Source organism: Sturnira hondurensis, unplaced genomic scaffold, assembly GCF_014824575.4.
Source record: "Sturnira hondurensis isolate 20B ecotype Veracruz unplaced genomic scaffold, ASM1482457v3 Scaffold0008151, whole genome shotgun sequence".
In the NCBI taxonomy this organism is placed as follows: domain Eukaryota; kingdom Metazoa; phylum Chordata; class Mammalia; order Chiroptera; family Phyllostomidae; genus Sturnira; species Sturnira hondurensis.
Window position 1 is genome coordinate 251,923 of NW_028080782.1, and position 16,286 is coordinate 268,208.

At 42.6% G+C, this 16,286-nt stretch overlaps 1 protein-coding gene across 2 annotated transcripts; it reads right to left on the reverse strand.

Moving 5' to 3' along the window:
* Positions 1–586: 586 nt before the first annotated feature.
* ZNF583 (zinc finger protein 583) lies at positions 587–10,288 on the reverse strand. 2 transcript variants are annotated; one of them, XM_037053909.1, is made up of 4 exons: positions 10,200–10,288; positions 5,769–5,895; positions 5,392–5,487; positions 587–2,500 (listed from the first exon to the last, which is right to left on the reverse strand). In XM_037053909.1, exons 1-4 carry the CDS (start codon positions 10,206–10,208, stop codon positions 1,023–1,025), a joined length of 1,710 nt encoding a protein of 569 aa, XP_036909804.1. In that variant the 5' UTR covers positions 10,209–10,288; the 3' UTR covers positions 587–1,022. The 2 variants fall into 2 exon arrangements, with proteins under 2 accessions (XP_036909804.1, XP_036909802.1); XM_037053907.1 differs by lacking the exon at positions 10,200–10,288 and having other exon boundaries at positions 5,769–5,922.
* Positions 10,289–16,286: the final 5,998 nt, after the last annotated feature.

Consider the following 16,286-nt stretch of genomic DNA (forward strand, 5'->3'; position numbering starts at 1 on the left):
TGCATTCACAAGGAATTAGGAGCAAGGGTCGAACTTAGACTTTATTTCTCCGTCTTCTTTGGTTATTGACCTCTTCAAGTTTTCTCTTTTTAAGCATCTATTTCGTCTTTTGTAAATGAAAAATACACCTCAGTAAATTCTACTTACCACAAGTTGATTTTTAAAAGCTGGCTTCTTAGAACCACTGACTGTGTAGTGAAGTTAGTCGTATCCCTGTATGTTCAAGCTGAACTAGAAGCCACCATCTCTCTCTGTGTTACCATGTTCTCTAACCTCAGTCCTGCTGGTTAAGATTCCCTGGCCACCCACCTTTACAATAATGACCACTGTTCCTAATCAGAAATCTTTACAACCTTTTGAGTCCTGAGCTGCTGCTTTTATTTCTCAGCTAATCATTTTCAAAATGATCATGTCTTCTTTGTATAGCATGGTATCTTTTTATTTTACATTAATTTTTACTGAGTGAATGCTTTATGCCAGGCACTCTGCTGAGCAATTCACATGCACCATCTCACTTAATGCTCCCATTAACTTTCGAGGTAGTACCATTATTATTCCCATAACATAAATAAAAATGAAGCTTATGAAAGACAAAATGTTTCTCCAAAATTAGAGGGCAAAAATGGAAGAGCAACGATTAGAACCAAGAACTACTTGATAGTGGAATATGAGCTTATAATTCTGGACAAGTCTCCAAAGAATGAGGTGGATATTGGCATGAGATAGGGTTTTGTAAGGTAGACTGGAACAAGGCATTGGAGGAAGATCTTTTAGGCTATATTGAGGAATGTGTGCTTTAACCTTAAGAATTACGGGATGCCACTGAGGGGTTTTAATGAGAGGAATGATATGCTCGAACTATTTTTAATACAAGTTTGTCTGCAATGTGGACAACTGACTAAGTGGTAAATACAGGAAACCGGTTAGAAAGCTATTTCCATAGTCCATGTCAAGGACATTATTGTGTACTGGACAAAGGTGATGGAGTGAAAATAATTCAAGGAGTGAGATTCAAGGCATATTTAAGAGATAAAGCCTACAGGTCTTGGCAACTGACTAGCCATGGAGGGTGAGGGAGAGGAGAGGCTCAAGAATGCCTCCATAGTATGAATCCTTTCATGATGAGCCAAGTGTGCACGCTGCCTGAAAGATTTCCTGCAGTCCTTGCATTCATAGGGCCTCTCTCCAGTGTGAATTCTCTGATGCAGAGTGAGAGAGCCACTGTAGCTGAAGGCTTTCCCACACACATTACATTCATAAGGCTTCTCTCCTGTGTGAATTCGCTGATGCTGAGCAAGGCCTGCATTCTGACTGAACGTTTTCCTACATTCCTTACACATGTAAGGTTTTTCTCCAGTGTGACTCCGCTGATGTTGTGCCAGCGACGAACTATTGCTAAAGGCTTTCCCACATTCAATACATTCATAGGGCTTCTCTCCAGTATGGACCCTCTGATGCTGATCAAGGTATGCAATCTGGCTGAAGGCTTTCCTACACACTTTACACTCGTATGGTTTCTCTCCAGTGTGAACTCTCTGGTGTTGAGCTAAGTGTGCATACTGACTGAAGGCCTTCCTGCATTCCTTACATTCATAAGGTCTCTCTCCGGTGTGAATTCTCTGGTGTACGATTAGATAACCACGATGGCTGAAGGCTTTTCCACACACATTACACACATAAGGTTTCTCTCCGGTATGAATTCGCTGGTGCTGAGCAAGAAATGAGCCGTTACTAAAGGCCTTGCCACACTCGATACATTCAAATGGTCTCTCTCCAGTGTGGATCCTTTGATGCTGAGTCAGATGGGCAATCTGGCTGAAGGCTTTTTTACACTCATTACACTGATAAGGTTTCTCTCCAGTGTGAACTCTCTGGTGTTGAGCAAGGTGTGCATTCTGGCTGAAGGCCTTCCTACATTCCTTACATTCATAGGGTTTCTCCCCAGTGTGTATCCTCTTATGTTGAGCCAGATTTGCACTCTGGCTGAAGGTTTTCCCACACTCAACACAGGCGTAGGGTTTCTCCCCAGTATGAATTCTCTGATGAAGAGTAAGGGATGAACTCTGGTTGAAGACTTTCTCACACTCATTACATTTCAAAAGTTTCTTTCCTACATAGACTTTCTTACGTTTTATTTCAACAGATTTTTTCCGGTAACTTCTCTTTTGTGGCTCATGCTTACGTGCTCTTTCTTTGGTGGGAAAACCCTGTTTTATAGCAAATACTGCATCCTGGTGGAAAGTTTGCCACGACTTAGTGTATTCATTACTTTGATCTTCAGTGAAGATTTCTTTATGAGTGATGATCAGTTGACTAGGATGGACCTCCTTACTTTCCAACTTGTTCTTAAACCAGTCCCCACTTTTACAGTCTTCTATTAAACTAGAGCAGTCAAGATTATAACTAAGATGGCTTCTTCCCATTCTCATTACTTTGGACGATTCTTCATAAATAACTTGCTTTGATGAAAATTCACTGTTTTTAAATGCATACTCCCAATCTAAAGGACAGTAAGAAAAAAATCTTTTGTGTTTATGCAGTAGCAGAGAACTTTTAAAACCATGAATAAAATACATCAGTTTGAAGATTTAACAGCTATTAAATGCAGCCTGAAAAGTATATTACAAAGAACAAGAACTTAAGAAAGTTGATTAAGGACATAAATTAAGCATACATAATCGGGTAACTACCAGAAAAATTAAAAATTGAAGAGGTTATTTAAAATCACAATAATCATTTTATATCTCTGTTAATGTAATAGTCTCCAAGCACCCTTCCTCTTTTGCCTCAGTTTATCCTGCATTCAAGATACGTTCATTATCTTTAGAAAAACCCATTTCATAATATCAGTATGACTAAAAAACCCCGTGAGATCCCTAGACCCAAAGACACACCAGGTACTATTAATTGCCTTAGGCTGCACATGAAACTCTATGATTAAACTTTTGCAGTCTGAGAAAGGTCTTCCTGAATATCATTTTCTATGAGATATATTCCAACCAAATGTAGAATTGTAGTTCATCCCTGAAGCTGAGATGCTTTCACAAAGAAGTAGTTTAGTATAAAACTATTTGATTTTATTAACCTGCCACAGGCCTTAATTTGCCTTCCCCTTTCCATTCCCAAATCAAATCACCTATTCATCCCAAGGTTTCCCAATGGTTTCCTACCACTTTCGGAATAAAACCAAAATTCGTATCATGGGTCACAAAACCCATGTAGCACATGAACATACATGGAAAACCTTTAATAACATTATAGCAAACCAAACCCAGGAAATATGACAGCACAATCATGACCAAGTATAGTTTATCCCAGGAATGAAGGTTGGTTTAGTATGTGAAAACCAATCAATGATCACTCTATCAACATATTAAAGATGAAAACCATATATAATTTTAATAGATGTAGAAAATGTAGAAAGAGTATTTTACTAAATTTATTAATAAAAATTCTCAGCAAGCCAGGACTAGAAAGGAACTTTCTAAAACTAATAAAGGAGATCCAAGCAAACTAACATCAACTTCATGGTGAAAGATTAAATACATTTCCCCTTAGGACTGAGAACAGTGCAAGTATATCTGCTCTTACTAATTGTATCCAACACTGTACACGAGGTCCTAGCTATTGTAATAAATCAAGAAAAACAAGGCATAAGAATCACAAAGGAAGAAATAACAATGTATTGGCAGATAACATGATCGTCTATGCAGGAAACAGGATCCTACAAAACAACTACTAGAGTAACTACTGGATGAATCTAGCAAGATTATATAAAAGATAAAGTTAATATAAACATCACTTTACATTCTTGCATATTAGCAGCAAACAATGGGAAGAAGGAACTTTTAAGAATTCCATGCACTCTGGCTGGTGTAGCTCTGTGGATTGAGCACAGGCCTGTGAACCAAAGAATTGAGATTCGATTCCCAGTCAGGGTACATGCCTGGGTTGCAGACCAGTTCCCGCAGAAGAGGCAACCATACATTGATGTTTCTCTCCCTCTCTCCTTCCCTTCCCCTCTAAAGATAAATAAATAAGTAAATCTTTAAAAAAAGAATTCCATGTATAATAACACACACACAAAAAAGGCACAGATAAAAACTTTTTTTAGATATTTAAGACCACTATGTTGGATACTACAGAATATTACTAAGAGAAAGAAGACCATCAAATGGCTAAATAAACCATACTCATGAGTGAGAAAACTCAATGATGTTAGGATGTCAATTCTACCCCGAACTGATGTATAGCTTCATCATCATTCAAGTCAAAATTTTGGGGGTAGAAATTCTCAACTTCATTTTAAAATTTATATGGAAATGCAAAGATCTAAAATAGCCAAAGTGATTTTACAAACTGAAGTCTCTGATATCAAAATTTACTAGAAAGCTACAGCTATAAAGACAGCGTGGTACTGGTGAAAGGCCAGACCTCTAGATCAGGGGGACAGAATGGAGTTCAGAACCAGACCTGAGCATTTATGGTCAACTGATTTTCAACAAAGGTTCCAACAAGGCAATATAACCAGGAAAGGAAAGTCCTTACAACAAATGGTACTTAGCAACTGAATATCCAAAGGTGGGGGAAGTGAACTTCAATCTTGATCTTACATGAGACACAAAATTAGCTCATTGGATCATGCACCCAAATGTAAAAACTAAAATGTAAAATCCTAGGAAAAACGTGGGAGAAAATGTTGGTGACCTGGGAATAGCAAGAATTTCTTAGATGTGGCACAAAAGCACCAACCAAGACAAATTCATAAACTGGAATTGTAAAAAATTAAACACTTTGGATCCTCAAAGACAGCAGTAGAAAAACAAAAACACAAACCACAATTGGCATACATATAAATGACAAAGGACTTGTACTATCTGAAGAAAGAACTCTTACAACTGAAGAAAAGAAACAACCCACTAAAACATGGGCCAAAACTTGAACAAACACTTCACAAAATATATAGAATGGCCAATAAGTTCATGAAAAGATGCTCAATGTTATTAGTAAAAGAATAATGAATAAATAAATGAAATAATTTCCTTTAAAAGAAATGAGTGACTAAAAAGGAAAAGCAGAGGCATTGCTGTGTCTGGATTTTTTTAATGTGATGGAACAACTTATGCAAAACTAAAAGGCAAAGACAAGGAGACCCTGTGACCTTTGGAGCCAGAGAACAGGACAGGTTATCAGAGAAGACAGTAAGGTGTGAGAGAATATACAGGAGGAGAGTAAGTTGGGGAGCTCATGCTAAAGACACCTCAATGTCTGTCCCAGGCCTGAAGCAATCTGAAAAGCTACCCAGAAGGGATCAGTTACACCATGGAACCTTCCAGAATGGCAGAGCTTGTTTTCCTGCAGTGGCCTCACCTCCCGAGTCCTCTCACTCACCAGAGTGTGTGCCTCCTGTCCCCACCTCCTTCACCATCCAGGGCTCTTTTCCTTGCTCCAACAGTGAGATCACCTCTGGCTTAGAAACTGAGACTCCTGCTTGGAAGAAATAAAGAGGGCATTAGCCAGGCCCTTAATCGGATCGAGTTCCCTGGTCATCGGGAGGTGAGGGCATTATAGAGGGAGTTAAGGAGTGTTCGAAGAATGCGGAACAGGAAGTTGCAGAAACAGTCTAATGGAGCCGCCAATTCTACAAAACTCGGCACACTTGCAGGAGCAACAAAAGAAATTCAGTGAATTATACCAGAGGCTTCTCAAACGTTAGGCTGGAGATCAGCCCTTTGTGCAGATTCTGAATTACGTACGGGAGACCTTACCCAGTGACAGCAGGTTCCTGTAGTTCTCCAGCATCACCTTCCTGTACAAATTCCTCTGAGCAAGATTCAGCCATTCCCACTCCTCTTGAGAGAAATCTATAGCCACATCCCCAAAGGTCACCAAATCCTGAAATGACATAAACATACTCCTGTCCAACTAGTGTTCTTACCCTCATACATGCATAGTTTGAAGAGCTAAATCATCTGTCTTTCAGAAAGAAATACTACACATTAGTGCAATTTTCTAGAAGTGAATCTTGGGTACTGAGCAACACATGTCAAGTAATCGCTGGATGACTTCTCTCTGCTTAATTTTGATGTTGCCGTGGTAAGTGTACAATTTCATAGTCTCTAGTGATGGACAAAAGATTTGTAAGACACACAAAAATGGGAAGGAACAACATTAACAATCAAGAGGAAAATAATACGTTATTCATACTAAATGCTAGAGTGTTTCTCAATATGGAAAATAAGGCTGGACTGGGCCAGTGAAGAAAGGCTTCAAGGACGACACAGGAATGTGAGTTAAGCCTTCCAAGATGTACATGGTCTAAGCCAGCATTTCCCCAAACTCTACGGTGGAATGTTCCAGATATAACAATAGGATGCAAGAAAAGTGTTCCTCACAAATTATTTCTCCTGTAGATAGAGGTGAGGTAGGTTTTGCTGGATAAAGTTCTTGAAGACTTTTTTAGCTGCCCATACAAACTAATGGATTCTAGGTTTCAACTGTCTTACTGACATTTTTATCTTGGCTAATGAGACTTGACTACCTTTCAAATATTTTTACATTTATTTTGGTTACAGAAAACGGAATTTTCATGTAATTTTGTCATTATTAAGGAAATGTAGAAAATTACATTCCATATTTCTACCTTCAGTGAATTCTTCCCCTTTTTAAGTTAAAGAATTGGAAGTCCTCCACCCTCTATATCACCCTACCTCCTAGAAGCAATCAAAATTTACAGTTAGTGTGTATTTGTTCAAGTGTTTCCTTACAAAGACATATCTATGATTATCTATACACACTCATTTACTTATAAGTTTTGTTGGAGGGATAATATCACATGATATAAACGTGCCATATCTTATGACATGTTTTACTAAAGTCTTGATTACTTTCAAGTTATATGAATCTCAGTTTTTCACTACGATTCTGCAATGTCTATTTCCTTAAAATAAATTTCTAGATGTTTTTCTCTCTCTCTTGAGACTAGGATTTCCCAGAATTAGTTAACCTCAAAAACATTTTAAATTACATTGTTTTCACCGAACAATTGAGACCAGGAGTCAAGTATTGACCTGGACTCAAGGAAATACTAGTAGGGGAATTTCAGGTAAGAGAAAAATAGGAGAAAATGGAAGCACGAAAACAAAGGAAGAAATTAAGAGCCCCAAACAGTACCTATAAACCAGAGGTAACATCTACTACTAATATGTTATCTTGGAGTTAAACCACTACAGGGGTCTTATCTCATTCAGGAAGTGGTAAGAGTGCTAATTATAGAAAGAAGATTACAGGAGGAAGAAAGAGGATTATTACCTAGTGAGTAATGGATACATATTATCCTAGAGTGGCCTTTAAAAGAATAATGTATAGCTAACAAGATAATATGGAGAAAATACCTGATTTATCCAAAAGAAGGCCAAAAAAGGAGACATAAAGGGAAAGAACAGATGGGATACATAGAAAACAAACTGCAGTATGGTAGACTTAAATACAAATACATCACTAATGAAATGAAAATGTACTAAATACTAATTTAAAAACCAAGATTGTCAGTCTGGATTTTCAAAACTGACGTTTTGCGGGGAGCCACAGAGAGGCACCAGGGCCACCCAAGAGCCCAGCTGTGAGCGCGGGGTGGGAAGCACGCCAGACATCAGAGTGTCGCTTACAGAGGTATACTCTACAGACAAGCTTTAGAGGCAGAGGTTCTCAAAAAGTGCGTGTTAACATCATCCTGGGACTCAATGAAAATGTGGTTTCCTAGGCTCGACTAGCAGAGCCTGTGGAGGCCCAGGGCAGGATCCCAGACACAGCACTTGGGGTGACGGGCTCTGTCCTACACGTCACACCCTTGCTTTCTCCTTCCATTACCAATGCGGGAGAGGACAGGTAGCTGGCTCTAGCCTCCATGGCCTCATTCCTTTGTTCATTCACAGGTGACTTTGGCATATACAAGGTGGGGCAAAAGTAGGCTTATAGTTGTGAGTGTGCAAAACAGAGTTTATTCTTGCATTATTATTTATTTATTATTTTCCATACAACTGTAAACCTACTTTTGCCCCACCCTGTACTACCTACACAGTAACAAGAGTTGGGAATACAAAGGTGGACAAAACACAGTCCCTCCCCTTGTGCAGTTACTATGCTAACAGAGGAGAAAGACATTAAATAAAAGGTCATACAATGTGAGACAGTGTTAACTGCTCTGACAAGAAACAAGAGAAGGTAACTGAGAGTGACAGGTATTTATTTTAGATAAAATGATCAAGATAAACCTAAGTAAAGAGGTGATGTCTGAACAAGAATCTAAAGAAAGTGGGGGAGCAGGCCACACCAGCATCTGTCCAGAGACAGAAACAAGCCTGGAGTGTCTGAGGAACAGCAAGCTGACCAGCATGACTGGAGCAGATGGTGCCAACACTTGAAAACGAGGTCTGGGGTCCCCTGGGGCTGGACCTCACAGGGCCTTAGAGGCTATAAGGACACTGGCTTTCATTCCACGTAAAATGGAAGCCAGGGAAGGCTCCGGGCAAAGGAACACAATGAGCTCCGCACCACTCCACAGCGTCCCTCCTCCTTTCCTACCACTGTCTCCAAACCCTCACCACACACTACAGCTTCCAGTAACCACAGAGTCACCAACTAGTGACAGAGATATGTTCCCTTCTTCCCTTGGACAAGTTCACCCCCAGTTCCCTGGCTTCATCATCGGATAAGCCCCTATCTGTGCTGTCCATTACACCAGCTACTAACCACATGTAGCCAGTTACATTAAAATGAGTTAACACTGAAAGTTCAGCTCCTTGGTCGCACAAAGTGCTCCACAGTCACGTGTGGTGCACGTCTATCATCAGTCATCACAAGAAGGTCCACTGGCCGTTGCTGATTTCTGCTGCTGGCTCATCTTCCTCTTTACAACCATCCTCTGTATTTTCACCTAGCAGTTTGCTGGTTTTACTTTTTGGATTGAACTTATACAATGTAAGGAAGAATTTTTTTTCTAAATGAATAACCCATCCCATCTCCTCTGATTCAACATCATCATATTATAGTATAATATACATACTAGTAGACACTACATTCCACGTAGACAAAGGCCGAGTCTGTTTTTCTTTACCACAGTATGGCCAGCACCTGGTACAGTAAGTCTTTAATAATTATATGTTTAGTGAATGAACTGGTATTTTCCATTCTTTGTTTTAAGATTTTATTTATTTATTTGAGAGGGGAAGGGAGGGAGAAAAACAGGGAGAGAAACATCAATGTGTGGTTGCCTCTTGTGTGCCCCTCACTGGGGACCTGGCCTGCAACTCAGGCATGGGCCCTCGCTGGGGAATTGAACTGGCAACACTTTGATTCATAGGCTGGCACTCAACCACTGAGCCACACCAGCCAGGACAGTATTTTCCATTCTTATTTACACTTGCATTTGTTTCTAGACCTATGCCAATCTTTCCATTGGTTCCTTCTGGCTGCCATTCCAAACCATTTACTGTTAAAGATGTATGTAGCCATTTTTAAATGTGGAGTCAAGTACTCCCTATTATTATTATTCTTTTCCTAAACATCTCCTGCTGTTTTTCCATATTAATTCCACTAATCTGAACTGGATAACCTAGAGGGTACTACCTGCTGCCCACCACTCCATTTAGGGACCACTGAGGTGTCTTCCATGGAATCATACTCCTCAAAGCCCACAGCCTGCCTGAAAAAATCCCCGTGCTAGCTGACCCATGTTTTACTACTCAAGACCAAACCCAGCCAGTTCCTCAAAATCACCATGAGCAGGAGACCTTGCCAGGCACTGTGACTAAGTCTACCCAGCAGCCCTCATCTCACCTTCCTATCAAACCCAGGCCTGTGGGAAAGCTCCAAGCTGTTGGTTACATCTGAATGAACACCTCGGCCTCAATGAATCAAGTCCCTATAATGAAGGAGTACTTCTTTCCCCTCTTGAGAGCTCCTAAACCAAGGAGGTGCTAAACCATTTCTTGAATGAAAATGAAAATGCTGAGAGAGAGAGAGAGAGGAAGCTCCCTGGGCTCTTAGGGACCTCCTTTTATGGACTGAAGAGCATGAGGATCAGGTCACTAATGAATGGGACTTTGTTAGGCTGAGGAGTTTCAGAAGAAAACCAAAATGTTCACATAAAACCTGGAAAATGAGGCATTTCAGGGAAGAGAGAAGAAATGCTTCCTTACCTTGGACATGGCTTTAAGAACTTAAGAATTTATGACAGGTTCTCTGTCTTCTTCCTTCAGGTTCTTCTCTGGCAGGAGGCCAGAGTCTGGAGAAGACAGAGCTGAGGGGAGAAAGAAACCCTACATCACCAGCCTAGAAACCTCCCTGTCTTCCTCCTCCCACCACAGACATAGAGGTATCACTTGTTCTGTCCCTCCCACCTAAATTTACGGTTCTTTTTCCCATGTGCTTTAAAGCTCAGAAGCCCAATATAAACTCTCTGAGTACACGTCAGCTCCTCTCTCATATCAACGGTGCAGAATGGCACTACCAAGTAAGATCACCCCCGCCAACCTTCACACATGAAATCATTCAAGGCTTCACGGTAATAAGTAATTGAGTCCAACAGGAATCCAGGTCCCACTTTTAATCTCCCCACCGGATGCCGATGTTGAAAGGAAAAATGTCTACAAAGATGAGCGATATGCTACAGAGTGACCACCTCTGAGGAAGCATCTTCACACAGAGCAGACATTAGAGGGGTCATGTGATCTGGAGGGCACTGGACCGGAGTCAGGACACAGAGCTTTTGGTCCTGGCTTGCGACCAACTGCACCTGCAAACCAATCTCTACTTTCCTGGCCAATTCCTCCTGAGAAGCAGGGGTCAGAGACTACAAATGAACAGTCACTGAAACCCCTTAATGAAGAGTTAGTTCCCACTAACCTGCAGCCTACTTACTGTAAAAACCACTAAGTTTGGGGATCATAATGCCTCGAACACCGGATCCACCACCACTCACTGGCTCTGTAACCGCCCTGGAGTTTCCAAACACTCCAAGCCTGTTTTCCCATCACCAGAAAAATGGGACCTCCAACCTATCAGCTGTCAGTCAGCACGACCTGGAGACGATCCACATAAAGCACTGAGCACAGTGCCTGGGCATCCTTTGTGATCGATTATCCATGTCAGTCATCACGCCACTTATTTTCAGGAACGGCAGACAGTGCGTCCCCCCCTTCCTGTTCCAGCAGCCTGGGCTTCTGCTGCCCAAGCCTAAGGCTGGGGCTGCTCCGTGTCTCCTCTCCCTCCCTGTCTTCTCTGCTGATTGTGCATCTCTGCCCCTTCATCTCAACGCTGTCCCCAACGCTGTCCCCAACCCTGGGGCACCGGCGTCCCCGCACCGCACGAACCACAGGCTTTCTGCTGGCAGCTTCCCGGCAGCCCTCAGACTCGGCCTCACAAAGCCACTGTGGGTCCACTGTCACACTGACACACAGTGTCACACTAATAAAGTGTCACAGTCCGAAAGACACACGCGGTCTCATGTGACGATACACCCAGCCGCACAGTGGCCCACTCATTGTTACAGGCAGGGTCGCATACGTTCTCTCACAGTCAGTGACAAGGCCTTACGCTGTCGCAGACACACACACAGACACACACACGGTGACGCTGTCTTACTCATGATCGCCCCCGGTCCCACTTTTTTCCCACGCGCGGTGACAGGCCCGTTCACGCGCCCGCCCGCCCGGGACTCCTCACCACCTCCTGCCAGCGGGTCGGCACCTCCCTCCGCGCTGCGGGCAGAGGCCGGAGGCCCAGCATCCCCGCGAGCCAGGGAAGGAATTCGATCCCGCGGTAGATCGGCGGACTCACAAAGGGGCCGCGGCGCCTGGGCGGGCTGCCAGCGCCGGCCGCGGTGGCCGCTGGGAAATGGAGTCCGGGGCGGGACGCGGCGCAGAGCAGTCTGGGACTGCTCGCCCGCGGCGCCGCGGTGGTCCCGCCGCCTGCTTTTTCCAGGATTTTCTGCGGAGCTCCTCTACCCCTGGGATGTACCACGTGACCCGGCTTTCACAAGCCTCGAGATTCACCGCCTTCCCACCGAGCCCCGCCCAGGCCTAGGCGACCGGCTGGGACTGCGCAGGTGCAGCTCCCTCGGGTGCGCGAAGGAGTCCCGGCGGGTGCGGCTAACGGGCTTTGGTGCGCAAGCTCAGTGGGCGAGCTTGCGAGTAAAGGGTCCGCGGAGGGTGTGCGAGTGTTTAAGACCTCAGATTGTCCTGCATGTCTTCCTTTTTCTGTTTCTTGACTTTCTTCCCTGTCTTCGTAGCCATTTACTGAGCGCCTCTTTGCCTGTCACTGTCGCTAAAGGCACAACTGTGCGCACGCAAAAATACCCCAATTCTAATGCGGGAGAAATTCAATTGAAGACAAAAAAAGGATACAGAAGTCTATTCGGAAGTGGTACGTGTTACAAGGAAAAACATAGCGGAGTTTATGGCTCGTTCTTTTAGTTCATCATTCTTTTGATAATACCCTCTTATTCCTAATGAACCTATGTCTTTGAAAATATTTTATAAACTCCTATCACTAGTTCAATCTCCCATTCATGTCTCAGCTTTTCCGAAATTGGGTTGTACACTTAAGTGCTTCCAGATAACTTGTCCCACCAAAGTCACCAATGACAAAAAGCATTACATGACCTGGGAAATTTTTTTAAAGATTTTTATTTTGTTAGTTATTTTTAGAGAATGGGGAAGGGAAGGAGAAAGGGAGAGAAACATCCATGTGTGGTTGCCGCTCAGGCTCACCCTACTGGGGCCCTGAACTGCAACCCAGGCATGTGCCCAGACTGGGAATCAAACCAGCCATCCTGTGGCCGGCAGGTAGTCACTCAATCCACTGAGTCACACCAGCCAGGACTGATTTGGTAATTTTTATGGAGAGGAAGTGAAAAATGTAATTAAAGCACTGCTTATAGTAATAAGTTGTTGAGATAAACAATATGGCTACAGGTAGAAGAATGAATAAATAAGTAATCTATCCGTTTGAAAACTATATGATTTATAAAAAGAAAAATTGATGAAGCAGTGTGTGAAAATATATCTTAGGTTTGTTTTTTTAAGTGTTAAAACTGTTACAATTGCATTAAGATTCAATATTAGAAAACTGTTTCTATGTATAAAAAGTTAAAGGAACACAATCCACAAAATTGGTAGTTGGTTTTGTGTTTGATGAAATTCTGATTATCTTCCCCCTTGCTTTTTCCAAACCACATAGACAAATTTTATGTAAGCTGGGACATATTAGTAGACTGCCAGGTTTTTGCAGCCTTTTCCATATTTTGCAAATATATGAGGATTGGGCCTGAAGATTTGTGGCAAAATTTTTAATTTTCAGCCATGATCTCTCTTAAGTTTCTCTTGGCAGAGCCCTCCACAAAGCTTGGTAATAGAGTGAATCAAAACTTAACTTTAATTTACATAAAACCATATTTATCAATTTCAAAGTGGCGATGAGCAACAGGTGTCTGCCACTGTATCTAAGTTTAATGTAATAATTAATGACATAATCTTGAGCAATAGAGATAGAATATGTAATCCTGAGAGCCAGACCCATTTATTGCCCTCAATAGGCACAATGAAGATGCAATACATTTATTATTTTTTCATGACTTAGTATGGAGCAATTTGAAGTCTATGGTCTATTCTTAGTCAATATTTGTAAATAAGTTTAAGGTCAAAGTTTTGTTTGGGGTTAGGGTGGGGTTGGGGTGGGAGAAGAATGTCTAATGGCTCTAGCACAGTTTGTTCAAAGACTAGTCTTCCTCCATTATATTGCTTTTGTACCTTCGTCAAAAATCAGTTCAGATAGCTGACAAGAACTTGTGTCTAGAATATGTAAAGAACACAAAGTGACTAATAAAGACACAAATAACATATTAAAAATGGGCAAAGGATGTTAATGGATAGTTCTCCAAAGAAGATATACAAATTAAAAGGCGCTCAACATCATTAATCCTCAATTATGACTTCTCTATCTGAAACTAGCATTTCCTAATTTAAGGTTTTAGCTTAGACTTTCCCCCTAAAATGACACTCCATATTTCTACCTGTATGTCTAACAGACATTTCAGTCTATCACATTCCAAACCAAATACCCAATCTTACCTCCTCAAAGGTGCTCCTCTCCAGATCTTCTTATCTCACTGATGTTACTGTTCTGCTTATTCAGCTCAGAAACCCCTGGAGTTACCTTGACCACTGCTCTTTGTCCTGCTGCTCCACCCAATCAGCAAATCCTGTCAGCTCCACTTTAAATATATACAGAATTGTGGGGTCGAGCTGGATAACGGCTCTTCCAAAACCCCTAATGGAAGGCTGGCCAGAGAGTCCCCAGGCCGGAAGCAGTATGTATTGCTTTGGAAATAGATTGTTAATTCCCTCAGTAACTCCTTTTGGGAGTGCCTTCTTGTCATGTGCCTGCCTATTGACCTTTTTCTTTCTACAAGTTCCCACTGAAGTTATGTGGTTTAGAGTCATGCAAGACCATGCCCACTTTGTCTGGGACCTGTTAAAACAAGTGTCGGACTCAGGGAAGTGCGGTCCGCTGGTGCCTCCTGTGAGTAATAAAGCCTATGTGTGCTCCACCAAGCCTTCTTTGTGGGTTTTTCTGCTTATCCACACGAGCAGTCAAAATCCCCCAGCCCGACCTCCTGCGTCACAAGAATCCAACCCCTTTTCACCACCAACTCTGCAACCATCCTGTTCCTACTTAGACTTGAGGTAGACATTCACTGGAAGAGGCAGATCACTGACTCAGAACCATGATTACTTCTGGAAAATGTAGTCAAGTCCCATAGGTCAGGATAAGCAAAGAAGACAGCCCAGTTTATGGGCCTGAGATCCGAGTCCAGTCTGGTCACACTGGCTGGCCACAAATGACCTACCCTTACTGTTGGACCTCAGGATTCTCACCTTCAACCTCATTATGCCATGCTTTGTGGTCCTGTTCAAATCTGTTCCCATTTAGGCCTGATGCTCTTCCTACAGGACTGACCAGAGGTTCTGATGTTAATTCCATCCCTTGTAGTTATTTCTTGAAAATGTCTACCCCAGCACAAGCCTAGAATGGTCCAGTGACCTTCTGTGGGCACCACTGTTCGCTATCTCCTCCGGGTCCTAGCCCAGAGTCTGGAGTCTCTGTTTGGCCGTTTCCATGGGGCTTCATAGCCTCTGTGACATCATGTCTTCTGTCTTTTCTGCTCTGGAGTTGAATCTCTTGCCCACTGTACCATGCTGCCTATTCTGTCTCTTGAGATACTTTCTCCAAGCCCCCACACTGGTTCACCCACCACTCAGAAACCAGAAGCAGCGTTTCCTCCACCCATAAGTATTAAGGCCTTGTAGCCACTCTCTGCCCCACAAATTCCAGTCACTTCAGTTTCCCCAAATTGTGTTGCATCAACTGAGCAAATCAGTGCTCTGCCTTGGTTCCTCCTCTCTGCTCTCAGGTCTTGAATATGCCTTCAGAGAGAAAGCCACTGCGACTGCAGGTGCCTTTATTTCCCATCTTGCACTACCAATTGTCCAAAGTCAGAAGACTGGTTTCTTACACATTATCTAGTTTTTTGTTTATAGCCGGCCAGCAAGTTTAGTAAAATTACACCATTGTAGTTGGGAGAAAGGAATCCTCCCTGATATTTAAGCATTTCCCTTTTTGGCACAAGAAGGTAACTCATACTCAAATTGTCTGTTTCCAAGGGGAACTCCGGATGTGGCTCTAGAATAAACTGTACCAACAGGAAAGGTTTCCTCATTCAGAGGCCAGGCATAATAAGGCCTGAACAGCATCCAGGACCGGGACTCCTAACTACAGGGGGCCACGCTGCCTCAAAATGTGTGAAGTCCAAGGGCTCCCACGCCTCCACCCACAGAAGTTGACTGCCGGTGGGTGGCAGTAGGGAACTGGGCCTAGATGTCATCTCATTTGGAACATTTTTACCAGTTTTGCATTCCCATTCACAATCTGTATTTATTTCAACGTAAATATAAATGTTTAAAATTGGTTTATCAGATAAACTCATGGGCTTCTCCCTCACCCCGCACCAACCCTTCTGGTACACCGGCTGCTCCACGTAAATGGCGATTTACTAGACGAGACAATTTTTTCACACATTCTTTTACTCAGTCACAAACAAGCGCTGAATGGCTCCGATGGTGGACGGAAAAGGGACCACTAATGAAACTGACAAGCTCAGGATGGGCCTCCACGGGGGCCTTACAAACTCAAGAGATCGAAAGCAACCCCGTTACGGTATGAAATAA

What these genes read in the sequence shown, in the direction of transcription:
- ZNF583 (XM_037053907.1), bottom strand. Translation starts at nt 5,913, where the DNA reads ATGTTTATGTCATTTCAGGATTTGGTGACCTTTGGGGATGTGGCTATA. An exon ending in CAGGAACCTGCTGTCACTGG is followed by an intron (nt 5,488 to 5,768) that starts GTAAGGTCTCCC and finishes TCTTCCAAGCAG; the next exon opens with GAGTCTCAGTTTCTAAGCCA. An exon ending in GACAGGAGGCACACACTCTG is followed by an intron (nt 2,501 to 5,391) that starts GTGAGTGAGAGG and finishes ACTGTCCTTTAG; the next exon opens with ATTGGGAGTATGCATTTAAA.